Source organism: Zootoca vivipara, chromosome 12 (assembly GCF_963506605.1).
Source record: "Zootoca vivipara chromosome 12, rZooViv1.1, whole genome shotgun sequence".
Taxonomy (NCBI): domain Eukaryota; kingdom Metazoa; phylum Chordata; class Lepidosauria; order Squamata; family Lacertidae; genus Zootoca; species Zootoca vivipara.
Window position 1 is genome coordinate 54,444,718 of NC_083287.1, and position 21,434 is coordinate 54,466,151.

At 45.3% G+C, this 21,434-nt stretch overlaps 1 protein-coding gene across 4 annotated transcripts in view; it reads right to left on the reverse strand.

Annotated features, from left to right (window-relative positions):
* Positions 1-2,726: 2,726 nt before the first annotated feature.
* Positions 2,727-21,434, reverse strand: part of SNAP47 (synaptosome associated protein 47) — a 34,063-nt gene continuing 15,355 nt past the window's right edge. For all 4 annotated transcript variants that reach the window (XM_035128812.2, XM_035128813.2, XM_035128811.2 and 1 more), the window contains exons 3-5: positions 18,593-19,077; positions 9,173-9,309; positions 2,727-6,414 (exon numbers count right to left, since the gene is read on the reverse strand). In XM_035128812.2, coding sequence (XP_034984703.2) covers positions 6,268-6,414; positions 9,173-9,309; positions 18,593-19,077 — 769 coding nt within the window. In that variant the 3' untranslated portion in view covers positions 2,727-6,267. The remainder of the gene's footprint in view (positions 6,415-9,172; positions 9,310-18,592; positions 19,078-21,434) is intronic.

Sequence of the window (21,434 nt, forward strand, 5' to 3'; positions counted from 1 at the left end):
GGCCTTCCAGGCCTCTCCATCTGACACTCAGGACTCTTTGCAGGCCACATCTCCTCCTTAGTACCCCCTCACCTGTATCCTTCATACCCTCCATTAGCGTGTGTCTGGCTGGAATTGGTATTGGAACTCTGATCTCTTTTGCTTGCCTGGGCAAAGAATAGAATCATGGAATCACAGAACTGTAGAGTTGGAATGGACGCCAAGGGTCACTTAGTCCAACCCCATGCAATGCAGGAATCTCAGCTAAAGCATCCATGACAGAGAGAGAGGCGAGTGTAGAACCTATCTCCCATGCTTTTTCAAGCATTACTCATGCTTTTTATGGTTTGTATGACCCACTAATGAAGATATCAACACAATGAAATACAAAACAGGAACAATTAATTGCACCTTTATTCAAAATCCAATGAAAACTATTTAGTTTAATTAATTCAACAACACTGATGGACTGTATCCAGTGATACCAGCTTTTCAAAGTCTGATATTCATTTATATCTCCAGTGCCCCCTTGACTCTTAATGCCCTTCTAGGTAATCCCACTGTCCCCCCCAGGGGGAGGTACTGCCCACATTGGGAACCACTGAATTAGATGAAGGAAACAAGACAGGGAAAGCGCTGCATGAAATTGAGCCCCCAAACCATTTAGCAGTTTATGAAACTGAGCCCCCACGCAACTGAGCAGAACACTCAAAGCATCCATTCTTTAAAAGGGTTGCAGGCTAGCGTTACCAAAAGTTATCCAACACCAGCATGTCTTTCCATAAGAAAAAACAGTCTGGCATTCCAAGATATTCCACCATTTTAATGGCAGGAAGGAATGTGCTACAAACTGCCAAATGAACACCCAAATTTGAACTTGGAAAATCCTTTTGAACATATGCTGATAAAGGTTGTTTGATGACACTACCCACCTCGCAAAGTCAAGGAATTCAAACCCAGTCATTGAAATGAGCAAAAATGAACACAACTCATGGATTTTTTTTTTAAAAAAAAACCACACCAAGGCCTTGTTAGAAAAAAAACGACAGAAGATAAACAGAACTTAATAAAAGTGCATGTGCTATGTACAGGTATTCTTTCTCTATTTGACTATGTTAGAACAACCTGATTTTATGCAATTTAAGACATGGACAGGTCAAGCCTGGAGCTCTTTTGTTGCTTCTATTCCTTTCTATGGGTTTGTATTCTGGACCCTTACACCAAGCTGCCTCAATTTCAACTGAATGCCACAAAAATCATTGGGTACAGTCACTTAAACACAACCACCCCTGAATGCATTTCAACTGCGAAACGCAAGTTTCGGTTTGTTTGTTTTTCATAGGGTAAAAATGAACTTATGTTTCCCTTTAAGCAGGCATCAGTTGACACTTTCCACTTAATTCCCTGAAATTCAGGATACTTTCCCCAAGTATCCTGCTTTAAATTCTGAACCCTTAAAATAAATAAATAAATAATAATAATAATAATAATAATAATAATAATAATAATTTATTATTTGTACCCTGCCCATCTGGCTGGGCTTCCCCAGCCACTCTGGGCGGCTTCCAACAAAGATTAAAAATACATTAAAATCCTTGCAGCATGTGGGGAGCAGCAATTGTATGTTTTACAGTAAGCAATAGAGAAGCGATCTGTCCACCTTCACAAGTAAAGCATCATGGGAAATGTGGCTTCCACACAAGACTGTTCAATCATGTGAAAATTTGGCTCGTCATCATATCAAATGATGGCTATAAACAATATTCAAATACACAAACATAAGCTTCTTCTCACAGTAATACAAAGCTAGCAAAACACCCGGACTGTATATGAACTAACCTGCATATTACTATGGATCCCAAACACTTTTGGGATGCAGGCCAACAGCCTCAGGTGTGGCATACAAAAGGTACAAACCAATCATGAAGGTAGTGGGAAACTGGAATGGGCAGTAACAGTTCAAAAATTTGCAAGTTGGCACAATGATTTGGGTTCATCATGGAGGTCTTAAGATCTCAAAGTCATCCACCGCTAAAGGATGCAAGGCTGTTGCATCCAGCTGACCATTCCAAACATGTTTAATGGCTCTGCTGATGAATTAGTATAATGAAGAAACAAAGCATCTCATGGTAAGTGCACCAAGAATTGAAAAAAACCACACTTCCCTTTACTGAATAAAGGCACAGTCCCACAAAGATCATGATTGCAAAATAATCACCAGATAAAACAGCATCCAAGTCTGCAAAATGGCGTGCTCTAAAACCAATGAGCTGGGCTCTGGGCCAGTGAAATATCATGCTACAGTAAGCTAGTCATTAATTTGTCAAAGCGTCTTTTACTACTGAGCCAAAATGGGGCCTGGAGATGTCCCATGAGCACTTTTGTCCCCCAAAACTTACACCTCTTTGGGGCTTACTTTTTTCTTTTTTTCTTTTGGCATGCCTTTGCAATAAACGTGAGGAAGAGGGAACATGTCCTTGTTGTCAGTTCTCCTTCATCCCAATCTAGTCAAGTAAACGGCCGACAAGCCAGGCAAAATGTGATAGAGGTTGCACATCTGGAAGGAAGCATCACTGAAATAATATAGTACAAATGGACATCATTACCAGATGTGCATCTTAAGTAGGGTGTCATCCATAAGCATGGGCGTACCCAGCGCGGGGCAGGAGGGGGCAGCTGCCCCCCCTAGAAGCAGGGCCGGCGCATGAGAGCGGCGCTGCTGGCGGGGCTGGTGGACAGAGGCGGAGCGCGAGTTCGGCGTTCCCGCCCACTGCGCTGCGCCCTCCCTCCAGCTCCCCGCCGCGCCCTCCAGCAAGGCCAAGCACGGCGGGGAACCAGAGAACGCGACGGGAAGCTGGAGGGCGCGGCGGGCGGGAACGCCGAATTCGCGCTCCGCTGGGCTGTGCTTCTCCTCTGCCGCCTGTCTTTGGAGACTCCCCCGCTGCTGCACCAAAAATAACCTGCGGGTGCAAACCTAAGCAGGGCGGGGCCAAGGCACGGGAGGGAAAGGAGGAAGCGCACGGGGCGGGGGAGGAGCCAGAGCGCGATGGCTGCCGGGCGAGGGGGCCGCCGCCGGCAGCAGCAGGAACTGCTGAGTTCAATGGGACTTGCTCCCAGGGAACAGAGCACAAGAGGGCAAGCTTCTTAGCGCCTGCTCTGCCAAGCTGTACTAATGTGGTGGTCTTTTAAGGTGCCCCGCATGCTCAGAAGCACTCTCCTTTTTTCTTTTTCTCTCCTCAGAATGCAGGATCCCGCTGCTGCCGACCCTGCTGCTGAACTGGGGTGAAGGGGCAAGAAGCTCAGGAGTGCCACATTGTTGCCCTGTGTGCTGAGGTAACAGTACCAGAGAGGGACCCTAAGTGAGGGAAGCCCTGGACTGAAGGCAAAAAAGGAGCTTTATTCCCAGTAACCCAGAGCCAAGCCTGTAACTGGCCACGGTAGCTGGATAGGTGTACCCTTGTTGTTAAAAGACCTTAAGTGGAAGGGAAGATTGCTATTTTAGGTGGACCTCGAAGTACTGGTGGGGCCGGGAGTATAAGAGAGTCCTGCTCTTCGACACAGAGAAATAAAAAGCAACAGGGGGAATCTGAGAGTCAGAGGAGGGGTCCGCCGCACATGTGCATTCAGATGCACATATATATATATCCACATAGCTATGTGTAGCCATGTGTCGTTAAGATCTGGTTTCAGTGGAAATCTTGCAGAATGAAAGCCCCAAATATCTAAAAGACTTTCTCCTTCCCTACAAAACCTCTCAGGTGTTGAGATCAGCAGAGGGGCCCTCTTGGTAGTGCCTCCACCCTCAAAGGCTTGCAGGGAGCGGTGGCCCGGAAAAGGGCCTTCTCTGAGGTGGCCCCTAAGCTGTGGAACTCCCTGCCCACAGGGAGGTGCGTCTGGCACCTTCATTGTACAGCTTCCAATGAATGCTGTAGATGCATTGCTTTACCCTGGCTTTTCACACTCGAGGTGTACTGTTTTAGGACCCACCTTCTTTTTATGATTGCAAGTTGCTTTAAATGTTGTGTTTTAATGCTGTAACCTGCCCTGGGACCTTGGGGTGAAGAGCGTAATAAATAAAAACTAGAGGAAGACAGGGAGCATCAGCCCAGCAAGCTAGTCAAGTGTCCAATATGTGGTCCCTGATTGGCTGTGTAGTCACTCAGGATCCACAATATCATAGAAATGTAGAGTTGGAAGGGACGCTGAGGATCATCTAGCTCAATCCCTTCCAATGCAGAAATATTATGCCTAACAAGGGGCTCAAACTCACGACTCTGAAACAGGAGTCATGAGTTTGAGCCCCTTGTTAGGCATAATATTCCTGCAAGCGGTGGGTTGGCCTGGATGACCCTATAGCCCACTCCAGCTCTAAAATTCTATGATTCTGGTGTGGCTGCTTTTTGTTTTTGTTTTTAAAGTGTGTGTGTTGAAGCAGGGTAACAACACCTGCAAAAAAAGAGAAGTTCAAAATATTGGGAACAGTGGATAGGATTTTTCAAAGATGCCACTCACTCACTCTCCCCTCCAATGTACTAGAAAAGGAACCTCACCGAAATTTGGCACAGCATTACTTATTCTTTAAACTAATTTGCTCTACAAGTGCAATTAGCAGGCAATATACATGTGAGTAATATTAAAGTACAGCTAAAACACATTTTTTGTATGTAGAAGTTCAGAGAACCTAATGGGTCTTCTAGCTGAAATGCAAAAACTGTTGTCGTCGTCCCCCAACCTCGCAAAAAACTGCTCCCGAATTCAAATTCATGTGCTGGAGAAAACACTTAATCTGACACTTAATTCACAAATGTTACTTCTGGATCCCAAGTTTCTCCCAGAGTCCAGTGATTCCAGAGCTAATAATGATGAATCGGCAAATTCAACTTTTAGAACTAGCTTTGACATAAGACACATGGTTATGCCGAGGTAAATTTAGAATGGCATTGAACTACTGTACTGTGTTCAGCACCAGAGAAATCAAAGGTAAGTAAGGAGAACTGGATTCTTCCTATAAACTATTACATCACATCTAAAACTTGTTTTATGAAGTAATTCTTGGTAATAAATCAATCATATTCAGCTAAATAGACTGTATAACCATAGGAACAATGAAGTTCAAACAATGCGGCTGTTTCTTTTTTCAATTACATTAAATATGTACAGTGTTATCACAGGCATCTAAAACTGGCTTTTCAAAGAGGGGTGCCTCACGCTTTCCCTCTTAGATATCTGTTTAGAAAAGACAGTAGAAATAGAAGAGGATCTCACTTCCAGGTCACTGGCACAAACTGACTGTGATTCCAATTAAGTCAATAGGTGATTGCCACTAGTTTAGATGGCCTGAAAAAGAGATTAGGCAAACTGATGCATTTTGAGTCCGGCTATTAGCCACAATAGTCCAATGGTACCTCCATGTTCAGAGGCAGTAGTATATCTCAAAAATGCAAAGTTCTTGGAAACAGAAAAGGAAGGGCTGCTGCATCTGGGTCACTGCTGGTGGAAACAGAAAACTGGAAAACATGGACACACCAGTGCAGTGTAGTGGTTAAGAGTGCTGGAGTATGACCTAGGAGACCACGGTTCGAATCCGCACTCAGCCATGAAGCTCCCTGGGCGACCTTGGGTCAGTTACTGCCTCTCGGCCTGACCTCCCTCGCAGGGCTGTTGTGAGGATGAAACAGGGATAAAGAGAGCATGTATGCCCCCCTGAGCTCCTTGGAGGAAAGGCAGGATAAAAATGTGATAGGTAGATAAATAAATAAATAAATAAATATTGGGCCCAATCCAGCAGGTATAGTGATTCATTGATCACATGCTGCCAAGGCAAGTCAGTTCCCTTATGGCTGAATAAGTGAAGACAATGCAACTAAAAGTGCTATTCTAAATTTTCAATTATTGTCAGTCATAAAACGCATCATTTGCAAATCATGCTTTGCCTACATTACCATGAGTGGACTTCAGGATTCTCCCCAACACACTGCTGTATTCTATTCATTCCCTTGAAGCACAGTACAGTTCTCTTTCAAAAAGTCAACGAGCATGTAAGGGAGTATTCTCAAATCTGCCACAAATCAGGATAGTGCCCAATTCCAGCAGTAGAGATTAAGCTCCTCATACTTTAGCAGAACTTCACTGCAATTTAGAAGGGCTTATCAAAATCACCTCCATTGCTCAGCATTTTCTTCTTCCAGGCCTAAGCCCTCTTGGGAATTCAGTCAGCTAACACAAACATTGGAGATCTTATGGCTTGAGCTCCAAGCTGCAATCTCTGCAACCAGCTTCTCGGGGGCGCTACGTCATTTTCTTCATTCTGCGGTTTTGTTTGTCAATATTCATGGTGGCTCGATCCACAGAAGAAGTGATGCCATCAAGGGCTTCATCCTGCCTTTCCAGTTCTGTCTCCGTTTCCAAGGCCAGGCTCTTGAGTTTGCGGAGAATCTGTTCAAAAAAGACACCAAGATGAATTTATCAGCAACACTTAGTTAAAGGCTTTGCCAGCAATTAGCACTTTCCCCCAAAATACCCTGCAAAATCTTTCAGACTCTTTACTGCGGGGTGAGGATAGAAAAAATACATTGTTGGAAGAGACCTAGAACTCATCTAAAATCCCAAATAATATATTCCTCTGATTAATTGATAAGAGGGCTGTCTTCCACCATGGAGGGAGTGGATGTATGCATGTGAAACCAATCTGTTGATTAATTTCACATGCATACAGCATAGATAGAAGGATCAATATCAGAAGACTGACAAGACAAGGTTCTTCTAGTCCCAAACCCCTATTATTTCAGTGTATGACACATTCAAGATATGGTGCTCAATTTCAATTATTTGTGATAGGCACTGGTGGAGTATCTTCACAACATTGCTTTCCAGAAAAAATGGCTCGTTTTTGAACACGTGTGCAGGTATGCAGGCACTCTCTCACATAAGCACACACACGGTTTTATTGTTGCTTGCACCCAGGCATCAATAACACACATTTCAAGCTGAACAGATGGTATTAAAAATTATTAGTAAGTGAATTTCCTATGTATTTTTACTCCAAAGTAACTACAACTGTGTACAGTGACGTTTACTTCCAGTCAAGTGTGCATATGATTTCCACCTCAGTAGCTAAAACATCAATTCTATTTGTTCTGCCTTAATACCTTTTCCATCTGCAATGTAATGACCAACTGAGGCACAGGCAGCATCAGTAAAATAAAAAGGGAGTACAATAAAAAAAACCATTCTTTTTTCCAGCAGAGAATCTGACAACAGCTGGATTAAATCCTCCTCTTTCAGCAGCTTTCCAGCTAGAGCTGCTTTGTGTGAGAATGAGGTTTGACTCTGAGGTTGGGCCAGGTTGGGGGAGAGAGAAAGAGATGGCTATTTTGGTGGAGTAAAATGATGACAAGATGTCTGGTCATTGAAGCCTGGGCTCAACCGGCTTCCTAAAAGATTCAATGCCCTTTTTAAAAAATCAAATTTGGACAGAGGGATTACAAATCAAAACTGAAAACCTCATTTTACTGTACAACATGATAGCATGTATTGGGTAATCAGCTCCCCAAAATCTGATAATCTGTCATTAACCAAGGAAACTCTGTTATGTAAACCAGCTAATTATAGACATTCAAGAAGTGTCCCCATTTAACCCCAAAACAGCATGATCCAGTTAAAAAGCCTTTCAGGGGAAAAACTGCTGAGCAGCTTCCTTTTCCATAGCACTGAACTGCATGCAGCTATTTCTTAGCACAACACTTTGTGCACTTGCCCAAAGGCCATTCATTCCCACTCTCTCAGTATCCATCTATACGGTCATGGAGTAAACCATGGTATGGCCTGGGTTGTCAACATGTGAATTGCTCTATCAACAGCTGCACACATGGGCACCAGAATGAGTTTCTACATTCTAGCAGGAGAGGACAGTACCTATCAACACATCATATGTCCTGTGCATCCCATTCCCTCATTTCTTGGAATTTCATTGCCTCTGGTAAAGGAAAAACTCTCAGCAGGAAGACACCTAATGGGTTTTGGATTGCTACTTTTCAGTGATCCACCTCTAACTGGATGAAAATGGAGATGTGCCCTCTCTCAGCTACTCACACCTGTTCACTGGCCCTTCCTCCAATGACAGACCAAGGTAACATTCCCTATAAAGATTATAGGACTTCTCTGCTAAGGCAACTAGAGCCAACTGTTGGACGTTTGGGTGCAACTCAGCTTGCATAAAAGGGGTTTAGAAATAGAGTGGAAAGCTAACCTTTTCTCTGACATCATTTCCCCATTGGCATCTGGATGGCCATTGTAAAAACAGGATGCTGGAATAGATGGGCCATTGGCCTGATCCAGCAGGCTCTTCTCATGAGCCCTGGAAAGTCTTAGTCAAGCCCTAGATAGCCACATTTCTCTGGAAACTTGCATTCTTTCAACAAACCCCAATCCTTCTCATGTATCTCATGAGCCTCAGCCAAAATTGCACCGAATTATTGTAAGTTTAGGGTAGATCGATCAACCAAGTATGTGGCACTGACTCAAAGTACTACCACCCTTTCTGCTCTAGCTGAATACAGCTCGAGTTCAAAATCGAACAAGCTTTTACTGTCGTAAGTAAAGGCTGCATTTTGCATGCAGGTCCAGCACATGAAGAAGCAACAAAATTCCTCAGGCTGAATGTCCTACCTCACAGGGGATTCTGCTTGCTTTGTGCCAGAATCCTTCCTTGATGCTGTGGGGGAGAAACTCTTCACATGGGTTCTAAGGAGAGGGAGGCTCTGTTTTGTTGGCAAGAAGGGAGGGAATGTGTAACCAGAGTACAGGAGGCTGGGCAATTATGAGCCAGGAGGTCAAGAAGCAGGAATGTCAGGCAGATAAGAGGCAGAGGTAGTGTATGTGGTAGCTGTGAGCTGGAGGCCAGATTAGTTTAAAGAACTATGTTTTTTTTAATACAGCTTGCATTCCATTTTGGTATGTATTTTTATGCTGAGTAATTCTGATTTGAAATAAGCAAGTATTTACACTTTCCTTCCCTCCTGCTCCTATGTTAGAACTAGCCAGATCCTGGCTGGGCAATACAAACCACTTAACCACCTCCCTTCTAGATATTTACTCCATGCTCCACAAACCACACAGCAAGAAAGGAGGGAGTCCTTAGTTGAAAAACTTGGGCTGCCCACCCTGCTATCAGCCTGAACTGACGCTGACGTACCTGTTTGAGTTCCTGAGTTTCAGACTCTGAAACCACCTGCTGTTGCTTCTGTATCTGAGCCTGCTGGCTTCCTCCTGCTCCTCGCGAGGAGGAGGGTGTTGGTCCAGCTTGCACTATGTTTCCTATCAGTCCTGTTGCTGCAAGAAGAAGATGGCAGGTTTGAATCCAGAAAAACAACAGCGCCTGATATGTTTTATTTGGAAAGATCCAAAGCTTTCTATTCATTAGGGTAAGCATTTCACATACCATGGACACAACTGTACATTGATATAAATGTAGGCTACCCAAAACAGCAACCCTATATTGAGCCCATACCCCACACCCCCTCCATCATGTGAAGGACTTTCCACCCTGTGAGATTTTTGATGGACACTTCCTTGCTCAGGCTCCATATCACCAGCTGATGCCATTGTGGCAGAAAAATTCTCAGAACCATGATGTCAAAGTCAGCTGTTCCTCAAAGCGGGAGATCTTGACACGGGGATTACATTAACACATTTGTGTGCTAAAGAACAGGCAGTTCTACAGACTTGCAAAGGACTGTGCGCCTTTCAACCAGCGTATTCTTGCTTAAAGAGGTAGTGGGGGGAAGACAGCAACATAGTGACACCTGCAGGATAAAATATGCTATTAACTGCAAACAAGACTTCACGTAGCAGATGGAACTGGGTGCAGCGATGTGGGGGTGGGAATCAAGACTTGCTAAATATGGGGGTTACTCCCTCCATACAAGAGCTTCCCATAAGGCTTCAGAGTTCACCACTGTTGAAAAGGGAATACTGGATGAGAGGCCTTCCATCTGCTGCAGAAATATAGTTTTCATGTCCTGAGGTGGCAACGGCCTGCAATTGCTTGCTTGGGAAAAACTTATTCGTGGGTTTTCCTGTAGGGCAGCGTGCACTAAAGGAAAATCCACAAGGCTTCCCGCAAAGGCAGAGATCACCTTCTGATTTACCACTCGCCATGCATATTAGGCAAGCTCACTGGGTGACTTGCATTCTAAGAGGTGGGTTGTGACTGGGCTGGGGGGAAGAGGCCAGGGGTGAACAACTAGCAGGGATGGGATAACATGGGTGGATCTGAATAACTAGATGAAGGTTTAATGGGCAACATGCACAAATAATGCATGTGGGCGACACCACTGTGCTCACTTATAACTTCCAAGCTAATGTCCACATGCTATAAGCCTTTGCCATAGGTGGATAGGACTTGGAGTACATGAACAAGCCCAGAGTACGAGATCCTGTAGGGGAGATGGGCACTCCCCTTTCTGGAGAAAGGGAAACAGGAAGGGGGGTTGCAACTTCCATCCTGGCACAAATCCCACAGAACAGCCCCCTCCCCTCTCATGCCCAAGACTCCTCCTCCTCTTGGGGTTTGGCAAAGGAGACCCAAGATGTCTGCAGCCTATAGCAACTCTGAACTTCCCTCACTCTTATTATTTGGAAAGCTTCATTAACTTTTCTCTTAACGTCAGTGCTGATGCCCTTTTACTCCTCTCCCTCATTGTTGAGTAACCCGCAGGGTGCAGATCCTCTGAAAACCACTTGCAAAGGCAGTCAGCTAGCCAACCTCAGAACAAAAATGTAAGCCGGATGATATTGGGACTCCCGGAGTGAGTCCACGTGGTAGCACGCAGGTGGCGACTCCTGAAACAGCAAGCCACCTGTGGTTTATTTAAAGCGCTGGCTCCTATCATGGCATCTGATACCAGCTAAATGTGGCAATTTAAGGGCATTATTTGCAACACAGATAGTTGTAGGTGCTTAGCACCAGGAGTATCTCATTCTTGAAATGCTCTGAGGAACCCCCCCCCCAACCTGTGGTCCTTGCTGGAAGGGAGGAGGACAACACATTTCAGAGGAAGCTGCCACTGCCATATAGCATCCTCCACCACCCCGACAGCTGTGGGGCAACGGGCCAGAAAGTACGTCGGAAGCTGAAGCTCGCTCTTGGTTTCGAAGGACTCATGCCAAAACGTCTGGCCCTGTGACAGAGCCTGCTCCACTGCTCTGGATTGTGTTACTTAATGTAAAAGGCAGACACAAAAGCTAAAGCTAAAAATAAAAGCTTCTAAATCCCCACAGGAGTAATTACTGCAAACTCTTAATCCCCTGGAATTATTTGGTTATCGCAGCATTAGCTCCTGAGCTGGGACCCAGGCAGATCTGCTACAAGAGAACCATTCATACCGGTATAAATTTAAACTTTGTCTGAAATCATCAGCTTGTGCCCAGTGAATCAAACTCCTGGTACAGGTGTAACACTGTAATTTCCACAGTAACACACTGGCTGAAACTTGTTTCTGTGTGTGCTAGGGATGTTCTGCAACTTCCCCTTTCAACCTTCCCCTCTCCCAAAACTTTAGCTGCTTGGTATACACTGCTTTATAAGAATAAGTTCAGGATGGGAAGCAAGCACACTGACGATGACCCAAGTGCAGGGAAATATGGCAAGTGCAGGGCAGCACTATACTCCGGCAACTGTGAATTCTGCTGGAGCTCTGGTTTAGTTAGGGTAGATGGTGATCTCACATTCTGAGTTGCTGAGTTGAGACTCAACACAGATCCATCTAAGACGCTGCTCTCCACATAAAATTCATTCATTCCATCAAATTTGTTATACCTTCCTAATAAGAGGTGGCAAGTTTTTTCTAAGGCAGACAGTGGGCCCAAGTTGGAAGAAGACATATACTCAAATTTTGTTCAGTGTGGCTCCTACAAGGCTGAGGAGGAAGAAGCTAACACTATATATGCAAACTTGCCAATACCGTTGGCAGGCATTTCAGACCTGCTTTTTTGTTTTTTTTGTAAGGGATACACAAACATTTGAGATGTACCTGTGAACTTACAATGTGCACATGCTGAAAACTTGTTTCTGACAATGTACAGTGGTACCTCGAGTTAAGAACTTAATTCGTTCTGGAGGTCCATTCTTAACCTGAAACTGTTCTTAACCTGAGGTACCACTTTAGCTAATTTCTGTTCTCATCCTGAAGCAAAGTTCTTAACCTGAGGTACTATTTCTGGGTTAGCAGAGTCTGTAACCTGAAGCGTCTGTAACCCGAGGTACCACTGTACATGTTTCAGGGAACTGGAAGCGCTGTAGCTCCCTGCCATGTGTATATACAGTAGACAATATGCATATACTTTTCCCAGTATGTACAGAAGCATCAAGTTAAGGAAGATGCTGAATCTGACAAATGATTGATATCCTCAAATGTTAAGAATCCCAAAGGGCCTCAAAACTTTTATTTGAGGCTATATTATATCAGAATTATAACAATACGATGGTTTTTAATTCCTTCCACTTGCCTCATTTCCTCAAGCTCTGCACCTATCATCAATAGTTTTGATTTATTTTCACAAACATGAGAGCAACAAGGGGAGGCGCCACAAATCTCATGGAGCAGGCCTGGGAAGAACCTCTGGTCAGGACTATGGGAAAGGCTGCACGTAGCAGGAGCAGACAACCATCAGCTTAATGAACTGGCAGCCTGATTCAATACACGGTGCCTTCATACGAAAAGTGTCCTCACAATACAAAGCGCTCGCAGCAAAATTAACTACCCTGAGCAATATGGGGCACACCTTCCTCCAGGATCTCTAGGTTAGTGCCTCTCAATAATTATTCAGTTCTAGGGAATTCTCCCTTGGAATAAAGGCTGACCTAATGCCCTAGGAAGCCACAGTGTGGTGCAGTGGGAAGGAGGGGTTTGAATCTCAAAGCGTCAAGGTCAATTCATCCTTGGTCATGAAGCTCACTGGGTGACATTTGGCAAGTCATTCTCTCTAGTTTGGTGTTCGTGTACACATATTGTCCTATTGGTATCTCTGGCAAAATCTAATTCGTGCTTACAAATTAGAGCGCGTTTGCATAAAAAGGTCCCCGCTTCAACCTACAGCATCTTCAGGAAGAGCTGGGAAAGACTGGTGTCTGAGCTAGCTGGATCAATAAGCTGACTTGGTATAAGGCCAGCCCCAGCCCCGCCCCCCCAAGCAAGCAGACACCAGGATTCTGGAAGGAAGGAAGACAATGAACCATAGCACCCAACTATCCTCATCAAATCAAGTTTTGACAAAGCCAATGCGTTTCAGCTCAGGTGCAATTCTCCTTTCTGGGAACTGTTCCGTGAAAGTGTCTGCCACTTCCAACAAGAAACCTTGGCTCAAATGCCCTGGGATATTCCCAGACACAAGGCTTTTTAAAAAGCCGAAAATACTTTTGAGATATTTCCTTGACGATTTTGCTCACTGCAGTTTAAAGCAGGTTGCAACAAACAGATTGTGCCATTGGCCCGAGGAAGACTGGACTTGAAACAGAACCATCAATGACTTTTTTATATTAGACAGTTGAAGGATAGACATACGTGGCTCTTACTATTAATAATAGTAATAATGACAAGCTGTGTTGCAGGTTAGGGCAAAAAGAAGGACCTCAGCTTCCAGAGGTTTAAGATTACTGGCTTAAAATGCCAGAGAAGATCGAATGATAGCAATTTGCACCTAAAATTGTGGGCCTCTTGAATCTGACAGCTGAACAAGTCACTTTGGTAAAACGAAGTGCTCTTTCAGAGATTATGTTCAGCTAAGAGACAAGTGAACACAATTCATGCTATTCACAGTTTGATCTCAGCCCACCATTCTGGAACTGCAATCTGAAACAGACAATAGCTAGTTACAAAGCAGCAATAGTATGCCCACGCGTCACTTCATACAGGGACTCTGCAAGAAGTCTCTGAATTGCCTTGATCTGTGAATAAAACAGACACATCTACTTGCTTCCTCTCTGCTCTACCACTTTAGGAAAATTAATTTTTTTGTTTATGTAAAAAGAGATGGGGAAGAGAAAACACTGGCAGGTAAGGTGTGGTGGTAGACTACCATCTAGTGGCAGTGCAACGCCAATGGCAAAATAATATAGAGAATGAAAGAACAAGCAAGATGACTGGAGCAGCTTCTGGGGGAATTGCAAAAAGTCAAAATTTCCACCACCTCTTGCTTTCTGTTATTGATGTTTCCTACTTAACAGTAAAAACACTTTTTGGTTGGTGTGTAAAAAATAAAAAATAAAACTGACTGAAATATAGAAGTACAGTGTAGCAACGAGGAGAGAGCTAAGATCCGGACCACAAAAGAAGTTCTTTATGTAACAGCAGTTGTCACATCAGGAACTAAGCACCAATTTGCCAGGATGTAGCTCAGTGCTTAAAAAACCAGCAGGTTGTTTTTCCTCTGAGTTGTTAACGCTGACATTTTACCGCCAGGTGCCTGGGAGTTATTTCCTTTAAAATTAATAAGCTTTTCCAAGCACTGGACCTCAGCGACTGGTCAACAAGAGAACGTTTTAATCCCTGCTGAAATCTAATTTTAGCATGGAGCACAACGGAGCACAGCTTCTTAACAGATTGGCTTGTGATTGCATTGTATGTTTTAGAGTGCTGGAAAATTCTCTTTAAACAAAGTATTTGCAAAGTATTACCCACCTCCGTCACTGGTGTTGTGCAATGCCAGGTCTATAGGCAATAAAACCGCCACTATGAGAGACTTTTTCATCTCACTGGAGGTCGACCTGGCTTGCGTGACTGAGACCTGGGTGCGTGAGGGCGAAGTAGTTGCCCTGCATGAAATAACACCCCCGGGCTTCTCCGTCCTCCACCAGTCGCGGACTGTGGGTCGGGGGGGAGGGGTAGCGCTGTTAATCCGGGAGGATTGCTCTTTCAGGGCTCTGCCATCACCATCAATCACCGGCATTGAATGTGTTGGCCTAGTGTGGGGCACCAAGGGGGGCTTGGCTGTCTGGCTGGTGTACCGACCACCTAGCGCACCAGCAGCCACCCTGTCGGACCTGCTGGAGGTGGTGGCAGGCTGGGCCTTGGAGTTCCCTAACCTACTGGTTTTGGGGGACTTCAACGTCCATGCAGATGCCACCCCCTCCTCACGGGTTCCGGATCTGGTGTCTTCCATGGCGACACTAGGGCTCTCCCAGTTTGTTTTGGGTCCCACACATCAAGCAGGCCACACGCTGGATTTGATCTTTGGTGCGGGTATAGACGTGATCATGTCCCCAACTGTGGAAGTGCCATGGTCTGATCACTACGCTCTGAAAGCCAGGATTGACTTCCCGCCCCTCCCCTGCTTGGGTGGCGAGCCTATTTGGGCTCGCCCGCATAGGCTGATGGATCCTGACGGATTCCGTCAGGCCTTGCGGGACCCTGCTCCCCCTGGCGGCTCATTAGAAGAGCTGGTCGAGAACTGGAACAACCGGCTCTTGGCGGCCATCGATGAGATCGCACCTAAGCGCCCTCTGCGACCCCGCCGAAACCGGGCCCCTTGGTTTACTGAGGAGCTTCGGAAAATGAAGCGGGACCTTAGACGGCTAGAGCGAGTATGGCGGCGTGCTCACGACGGAGCCTCAAGAACATCTTACAGGAAACTTATGAAAGCCTATGAGATGGCGGTGAAAGCTGCAAAAAAGTCCTACTTCTCAGCTTCCATTGCATCCGCTAGCTCTCGCCCAGCACAACTTTTTAGAATAATCAGGTCTTTAACAACCCTAGAGGAACAGCCAAATTTAAATACGAATTTGACCCATAGCTGTGAGGCATTTGCGAGCTTTTTTGCGGAGAAAGTCTTGACACTCCGCCGTGACCTCCCTGCCAATTTGGATACAATAACGGAACTGGAGGCCCCTCGACTGTCTTCGAGTTCAGTATTGGACCAATTCGATCAGATACTCCCTGCCGATGTAGACAGATTCCTCCGGGCTGGAAGGCCCACCACTTGCTCCCTGGACCCGTGCCCGTCTTGGCTGATTAGAGCGTGTCCAGATGAGGTACGGGCCCCCCTGGGTGAGATCATCAACTTGTCCCTGGGCACAGGGACTTTCCCAGAGGAGTTGAAGGAGGCAGTGGTGCGTCCACTCTTAAAGAAAACATCTCTAGATCCTTTAGATCTATCCAATTATCGCCCGGTTTCGAATCTTCCGTACCTGGGTAAGATAATTGAGAGAGTGGTTGCTGAACAGCTTGGTAGGTTTCTGGATGAAACATCGGCTCTAGATCCATTTCAGTCCGGCTTTCGCCCTGGTCATGGGACCGAGACAGCTCTGGTAGCCTTAACAGATGATCTCCGTAGACAGCTGGATCGAGGTGGGTCGGGACTGCTGATTCTTTTAGACCTGTCAGCAGCCTTCGATATGGTCGATCATGATCTTTTAGACCACCGCCTTGCCGACGTGGGGATTCAGGGCACAGTCCAACAATGGCTGCGTTCCTTCATCTCAGGTCGGGGACAGAGAGTGGCGCTAGGGAGGGAGTTGTCGCCGCGGCACCCCTTGGTGTGTGGAGTCCCGCAAGGCGCAATCCTTTCCCCAATGCTTTTTAATATCTTTATGCGCCCCCTTGCCCAGATTGTCCGGAGTTTTGGGCTGGGTTGTCATCAATATGCTGATGACACCCAGATCTATCTGTTGATGGACGGCTGCCCTGCCTCGGCCCCGGACACACTCACCAGGTGCTTGGAAGCTGTGGCTGGATGGCTACGTGGGAGCCGACTGAAGTTAAATCCTTCGAAGACAGAGGTCCTCTGGCTAGGTCGGGGCGACATGGGGTTGGGGGGCCAACTCCCATCTTTTGCAGGGGCTCAATTGGTACCAGCGCCTTCTGTCAAGAGTTTGGGTGTAACCTTTGACGCCTCCCTTTCCATGGAGGCGCAGGTTGCATCCACAGCAAAGGTGGCATTTTTCCATCTCCGCCGCATCAAGCAGTTGGTCCCTTACCTCTCTCGCCCCGATCTGGCCACAGTGATCCATGCGACGATCACCTCCAGGCTTGACTATTGTAACTCGCTCTACGCAGGGTTGCCCTTAAAGCTGACCCAGAAACTCCAGCGGGTGCAGAATGCCGCGGCGAGGCTCCTTACAGGGTCCCGGCCGCGGGATCACATTCATCCAGTGCTTTACCAGCTGCACTGGCTCCCGGTGGAGTACAGGATCAGGTTTAAGGTGCTGGTTTTGACCTTTAAAGCCCTATGCGACTTGGGACCCTCGTACCTACGGGACCGCCTCTCCTGGTATGCCCCGCGGAGGACCTTAAGGTCCACAAACAATAATATTCTGGAGATCCCGAGTCATAAGATGGCTAGATTGGCCTCTACTAGAGCCAGGGCCTTTTCAGTACTGGCCCCAACCTGGTGGAACGCTCTTTCCCAGGAGACCAGGGCCCTGCGGGATTTGTCATCTTTCCGCAGGGCCTGCAAGACAGAGCTGTTCCGCCTGGCCTTTGGGTTAGACTCAGCCTGACCCCTGTGTTTTTCTCCCTCATGGCTTGGATTTATGGCCTACTTGAAATGAGGCTGCACTTTAAATTTTAATACTGTATTTTAATCTGTATTTTAACTAATTGTTTTTATGTTTTATTGTGGTTCTGTTGGTGTCAGCCACTTATGGCCTACTTGAAATGAGGCTGCACTTTAAATTTTAATACTGTATTTTAATCTGTATTTTAATTAATTGTTTTTATGTTTTATTGTGGTTCTGTTGGTGTCAGCCGCCCTGAGCCCGGTTTTTGACTGGGGAGGGCGGGGTATAAATAAAAATTTATTATTATTATTATTATTATTATTAAAACCAGATTCATCCCACCTGCTTAAGGAAGAAACTCACAACCAAAGACCAAGATGCACAGGGTCTTCAACAATAAAACTCAAATGCTGTGCTTAATTGTTCAAAACAGCCTACTCACAGTTTCAAAATTTGGAATTTCCATACAATAATTTAGACAGAAAATGATGGAAATGACAAAAAGAAAAAAAACACCCAGGAATTTCACAGAAAGATGTGTTGCATTTTGGTAATAGAAGGCTGGAGATATAGATTCCGTCCGGTCTTTTGTGTGCTGTGGAATGGGCTTTCATCACCCCTGTTTGGAGGTAGCAGCTAAAATGGGTCTATATGTAAGGCTATCTGTAAGGCTTAGCAACCTCCAGTTTAAGCAAACTATGAAAGAAGCACATTCATTCAGTGAGATTCCTCCAAGACTATTTCAGTAATGTCTCAGTGGTCCTCTCTTGCATCTACAACTGTACTGCAGAACTACCAGAAGAATATTATTTGCATGTGCTAAGAAGGAGAAAACATTTGGGAACTAACAATCAGCAAATCCCTAGTCCAAATTCTACTGCAGCCACAAACTCATCAGCAGTTGCTGATATTAATGCAAGCCTGTCTTAATGCATTGTTGTAAGAATTACTGAGATGATGTATTTGAGGTGCTCTGAATACTCTTAAAATCCTCTGAAAATGCCATGTATTATTATTGCTAATACGTGTTCTCAATAAATGTACTAAATTTATTTAACAGATAGTTAGTTCTGTTGATTAATATGCAGGATTAGTGATCATCTTCCTTCTGCCCTTTACCTGCTTGCCAAATGGAAGTGCCAACGTCTTCCTGATGAGTCCTCCTTGTCCCAGAAAATGCCAAAGCATCTTCCATGAACTGTATTTTCTTACTGAACTGCATCTCTAAGATGGGGATGGCTTCTGGCATCTTTGCTGACAGCAGCCGATAGCTGATGTCTGGTTTCCCAATGAACCTCTGGCGGACGCTTATTTCATATGGTGTATGAACTTTGACATCGTCAACATCCTTCTTGTCAAACCAGTGAAGGAGTTGAGAGTTGGAATCGCTGATCTCCAGGCCAGAAGCCAGGAGGGCGAGTTTGCCTGGCTTGACGTTGGAATCTGTCCTTTCAGTGATAATAACTGGGATTCGCAATATTACTCCATCCTTGTTTCCAGAATCAGAAACGGCAGGGATTTCCTTTGGCTTTACGTTTAATGGCCCCTTCAACAGTTTGCTACCAAATGGCCACCAAGCAGGAGATTCCAGTTCTGACAATAACCTAACAGGAAGAAACATATTGCATGATCAGAAACAGAAGCTATATTGGCATCTCACACACTTTTCATGTATATTGCAGGCCTGAAATCAAAGATCAGTATGTGAAATTCAGTTGGCAATCTTCCCCCTCTAATGCCCTGCCTAAATCAAAGAGCACCAAACATTTTTGCCTGCCTGTTCTGTACAGTGGGGGTGGGGAAATGCAATATGCCCATGAGAAGGCTGCATCTCCTTTGAGCTCTGAAGACTGCAGTTTGTTTTTAGTTAGCGTCAGGGGGACTCCCTACAGGGAGCCTTCCCCCATAATCCTGACCAGCACTTCGCACAGCGAGAGAGAGAGCAGCGGGTCAGGCGGGGGGAATGAGGAGTGGAGTGGAATGGAGGAGGGAAGGCTCAGCGATGTATCAGAGCCCCTGCACTGCCCTAGCCAACAAGTGGAAGAGGGAACACAGCCGCTTTCGGCGCCCGAATTGAGGCGCGTGCCCAAACGCAGGTTTAGGGGGCGGCGTTTCGGGGTCCCCCAGCTATTATGCTGGCCCCAGAGCAGAAGGGCGCCATTGCCAGATTCTGTGAGTGACTAGGAGGTCATGTTTTCTGCTATCTCTGCACTGTAAATACCGGTAGTATGCACAATAAAACCCTTAAAGACAGAACGGACTGGAGCGTCTTTACTCGGGAGTAGCCGCAACAATCACCTGACAGTTAGCTTTTAGTCTCTAGTCATTAGCCAGATTAAGTTTTTATATATTTAATCTTACAGTAGTACCTTAGTACTCAAACGGCTTGGCTCCTGAACAAATCAGCTCCTGAATGCCGCAAACCTAGAAGTGTTTTGCTTTCAGAACGTTTTTCAAAAGCCGAATGTCCGATGCAACTTCTGCGGCTTCCAATTGAGTGCAGCTAATTGGAAGCCGCGCCTTGGTTTTTAAACAGTTTCAGGAGTCGAACAGACTCCCAGAATGGATTAAGTTTGAGAACCAAGGTACCAATGTATTTTAAAACTTCTTGGGAGGTTTTGAAACTTTCAAGGACAACTGGTGAAGTAGAACAGCTCTGTGAGCAAGTGAAGGTATCCTCCTCTGACTTGGAGAAGGCGAGCAACACCAAGCAGTAAGCCAACACCTAATTTTCTGAGTTGCTTTAACATTCATATCTGAGTTCTGTATGGTTTCCCAGGATTCTTTGTGAGGTTTTCCCTTTACCCACATCTAATCTCTCACCCTTCCTTTCGTCTTTCCCTCAACTCTCCTTGTTCTGGGCCTTTCTCCTATCCAGTTTTTCAGCTCTGTTTCCCTACCTCTCTCCCCGCCAAACAGCAACTGTTGTCCTTAGGCCTTGGGACAAGTTTTCTCCCAAGCTAACTTTTATGACAAATGCCTCTTGGGGATACCTTTACTGTGAGAAGTTGGAATGTTTATGAATGCTCCATGACATCACAGGTACTCAGCCAACTGGGGATGGGAGGGTCTATTCACAACAACCCTTGAATGTTCCTGTTATCCTCATTTTACACATGGTGAACCACAGCTAAGAATTATTTGTCAAAAGCCCGTTACATCATATTCTAGCAAATGTTCCTGTTTGGAAACTGGTGAGTCAGGCAGCAATTCTGAAGAAGGAAGCTAGCCAAGAAGGTTGAAATGGAGTATTTCTTTAATCTTGAATGATCCAAATGAAACCTGTAGACCCACAGTTAACCTCAAATCGAAATTAAATTAATTAATTTGGAGTTTGGAGATTGCTCAAGAACACAAGGAAATAAAGGTGCAATCACTGTAAAACGTATTCAGCTTCCACTTGACGGAAAATGCCAGTTGTTTCCGATTTCAAAAGCCAATTAAATATCTCACCAGGGGGAGAACTTTTTAAAAAAAATCCACAAAGGTAGGAAGTCAATTCAGTGGGTAGCTCTTCTGTGTCTAACAAAATAGTTCTCAAACTACTACCAAAGAAATGCATCAACACAATTCTGCTTTTGTTATAGATATGTCTGCAAGTATTATTTTCTCTGACTCAGAAACCCTTTCCTTGCGTCCTCCCAGCCTAAACCCTGGCAAACAGACTCAGAATGGCCCCTTGTGGTATGATTGTGGAATTACTCCTGAAAGGTTACTCAGCTTCCACTTCACTGAGGTAACATACAAGCTATTTTTAGATTGGCACTTTTGCAAGACATCATCCAGGTGAGACTCTGGCCTGTTATGAATACCTATCCTTCCTCTGGAAGCTAACACCATCCAGTGAAAGCACTCTGGATCTGGCCAGTCCTTTGGTTCAATTGCCAACCCAGCCGACTCCTGAAATGGACTTGGGCAAGTAACTTTTCTCCACTGCTAAGTTTTTATTCCTTTAATTAAA